The 3,077-nt window shown below is 42.9% G+C and overlaps 1 protein-coding gene across 1 annotated transcript; it reads right to left on the bottom strand.

Moving 5' to 3' along the window:
• Positions 1-506: 506 nt before the first annotated feature.
• SMIM8 (small integral membrane protein 8) lies at positions 507-1,787 on the bottom strand. The gene is made up of 2 exons (XM_008945820.1): positions 1,632-1,787; positions 507-665 (listed from the first exon to the last, which is right to left on the bottom strand). Exons 1-2 carry the CDS (start codon positions 1,749-1,751, stop codon positions 507-509), a joined length of 279 nt encoding a protein of 92 aa, XP_008944068.1. The 5' UTR covers positions 1,752-1,787.
• Between the last annotated feature and the right edge of the window lie 1,290 nt (positions 1,788-3,077).

Genomic DNA, 3,077 nt, shown 5'->3' with positions numbered 1-3,077 from the left:
CAGCATTTTACCAACTCCTTTATTAAATAAAACCCTTCAATGACCACTCTATCAGATCTCTCCTGCCCTAAAATTATTTTACTTGCACCACTATTATCAACTTTCAACAGAGCAAGAGATCAGTTTTTTCTTTTCACACACAATACGTTACGCCTTCTGTTTAAAAAAATAAGACAAACCTGTGTTTTTGCTTAAGCAAAGCAAAGAGAGAAGTGAGCTGAACTAACATGCAAATTTCTAAGGCATTTACCAGTCTTGAGGGCACTTCTGAGGTAATTTCATGTCTTCTGGCACACTGTGGAGGTCACAGACAAGTCTTAAAATTGCTTTTATGTTCATGTATATCTGAATTGCAATTTATTTGTACAGGCACAGCATTTTAGAAAGGAACTTAAACTGGATTAAATAGCAAGAGACATTTATTCATTATTTCAATGGACAAAGAAAAAATAGTAGTTGCCCCGAAAAGTTGCGTGACTGATTCATTGATTTCCTTCCTTACGTTCTCAGTCCCACTTAGAAGTTTTCCTCCTCATATACCTGGACCCCTCACTGTCAACAGCTTCATACAGGTCCTTTTTATTCTCTACTGTTGCACGTAAATAACCAAGGTAGGCCACACAGAGGGTAATTGCTATGAGCCCAAATGCCATCACAGGTTTGTTCTGACAAGGAAAAAACAAACAAAAAAATCAGTATGTGTTTTTAGTCCAAATGTTCTTCATTCAACACAAACATTACATTCCTTCATCCTAGCTCAGAAAGTGAACAGCAAACTGTTGTGACATCAGCAACAATCATCACTGCCTTCTTGTAGGCTGATCCAAGTGACTTTGGTAAGAAGCAAGAAGGGAGACTTGATTTTCTGATAGCAAAAGGAATTATCTTTGAAAAAGTATGCCTTGTCCGGAGAGAGAACATGGCACTGCCCAGTGCTCTGCCTTTCGCTGGTCGCAAATGCTGCTCGAGCATGAAGGAACAGGCCCAGAACAATTACTAAAGGTGACTACTACACACTTCTGAAGAGAATTCACCTGGATATATGACTGGGACAAGGCGCTCTGCTCCTGCCAAGCAGCCTCGATTATGTGCCTTTAAAACAGGCCACGTATCATCATCACAAAATCTATTTTTATTATATGCACAAAATTTCATCCAGTGTTGCTGAGTTCTGCGAGTATAAATAAGACCCGAGTATCATCAGCTCAATTATAAAAGCAGGAAAAAGAAAAAATAAAAACCCAGAATACTGAAAAGCTTCCAAAAACGCCCTACTTTCATATTAAAAAGCTTGCATTTTATTGCTTTTTAAATACTACAGAGGACTCCTGTAACTTAACCTGTCAAATTACATGGGTAACATGCCTATAAACAGTCTGTCTGAAAGCAACTTGGCTGGGTACAAAAGAATCAGACAATATAACAGTGAAATAAAAGCTGGAATAAACAACTTAACATTCTGGGCTCTTGGCAATCACAGTGGGAAAAAAGTAAAAATATTTTTAGTGACATTACTGAGTGGTTTGCATAACAAGAGCCGGTTATGTAATGCACATAGGATCATGATGACTATTATAAAGCAACCGTATCTCTCCAAGCATATTTAGTTTCTCTCAGAATGAGCCTCTTACAGGTTTAATGAAAAGCTCTGGGTTCACAGCTCGGAACAGCATAGTTGTTTGGACACTCCTCAGTCCTGGTTTTCTGTCTTTGGGTGCTTCATTTTCATTTGGAGTCTTGGTGGAAGACATTCTAATTAATGTTGAATGCTTCCTAAAAACAGAATGAAAAATCATGTCATTTTCATAAAAAACTAAAAGAACTACATTCATGGATTGTGTTCACACTCAGCTTGACTTCTTACAGTATGAATTTTTGTTTGCATATATATTAATGATCGCCTTTGGTGTTACCTAACACACCCAAGCTTACGCACACCAATTCTCAATCTTGTCAATTTTGAGCATCCTAAAACTAACTTTTGGAGATGCACATCATTACACAGCAAATGTAAGTTTGCTGATACAGGCCTTGAGGTTTTTTACTTGCCTTTGGCTAATGCTTTAGCTACGTGTAGACCACATAGCAGTCTTCAGACCGCTGGCTAAGAAGACAATGCCAGGGAACACTGGGAACATTTTTTTGTTTTGTTTTAAACCTTACATGTGACAGGACGGGCCACACCCCATTGTGGTGCAGTCGCTCTATCCACCCACCCCCCCCCCAGTCCTAGGACTCGGGTCTCACTTTTACACACAAGGAAGTGGCAGGTCACCTGCAAGGTGCCACTTGAGCAGAGGTGAACAAAACATGCCCATGCTTAACCCCACTTACTGTGGGGCAGAGGAGACATGGTGCTAAGGACGAGAAGACACGGTGCTAAGGACAAACCTGCCCCGTAGTTAGTGCAAGTGGTGCACAGGCAGGGACCTATGGGCAGGACTCACAAATTCAACCCAGCAATCACAGAGTTATTAGGATTGGAAAAGACGCCTAAGATCATCAGCTCCAGCCATCAACCCAACACTACCATGACCACTAAAATACGTCCCTAAGCATCTATATGTTTTTTAAGCATCTCCAAGGATGGTGACTTCACCACCCCCCTGGGCAGCCTGTTTCAATGCCTCACCACTCTGTCAGGAAAGACTCTTCCTAATATGCAATCTAAACTTTCCCTGGCAGAACATAAGCCCATTTCCTCTTGTCCTGCTGCTAGTTACTTGGGAGAAGAGACCAACCCCCACCTCACTACCACTGCCTTTCAGGTAGTTGTAGAGAGCAATAGGGTCTCCCCTCAGCCTCCTCTTCTCTAAACAATGCCAGCTCCCTCAGCTGCTCCTTGTAAGACATGTTCCCCTTCGTTGCACCCCACTGTCTTTCTTACGCTGTGGTGCCCAAAACTGGACCACGTACTCGAGCTGTGGCCTCCCCAGTGTCGAATGCAGGGGCACGATCACTTCCCAGCTCCTGCTGGACACACTATTTTCGACGCAGGCCAGGACACAAACGCGCCGGGGCTCCTCCCTCCTGCACGGCCCCGGGCACAACGGCGAGCAGAGGGCGGCGCGGGGCCG

Source organism: Merops nubicus, unplaced genomic scaffold, assembly GCF_000691845.1.
Source record: "Merops nubicus isolate BGI_N331 unplaced genomic scaffold, ASM69184v1 scaffold46008, whole genome shotgun sequence".
Lineage (NCBI taxonomy): Eukaryota > Metazoa > Chordata > Aves > Coraciiformes > Meropidae > Merops > Merops nubicus.
The sequence above is the reverse complement of the archived record's forward strand: the minus strand, read 5'-3'. Positions and strand labels throughout refer to the sequence as shown.

What these genes read in the sequence shown, in the direction of transcription:
- SMIM8 (XM_008945820.1), bottom strand. Translation starts at nt 1,751, where the DNA reads ATGTCTTCCACCAAGACTCCAAATGAAAATGAAGCACCCAAAGACAGA. An exon ending in CAGAGCTTTTCATTAAACCT is followed by an intron (nt 666 to 1,631) that starts GTAAGAGGCTCA and finishes TTTCCTTGTCAG; the next exon opens with AACAAACCTGTGATGGCATT.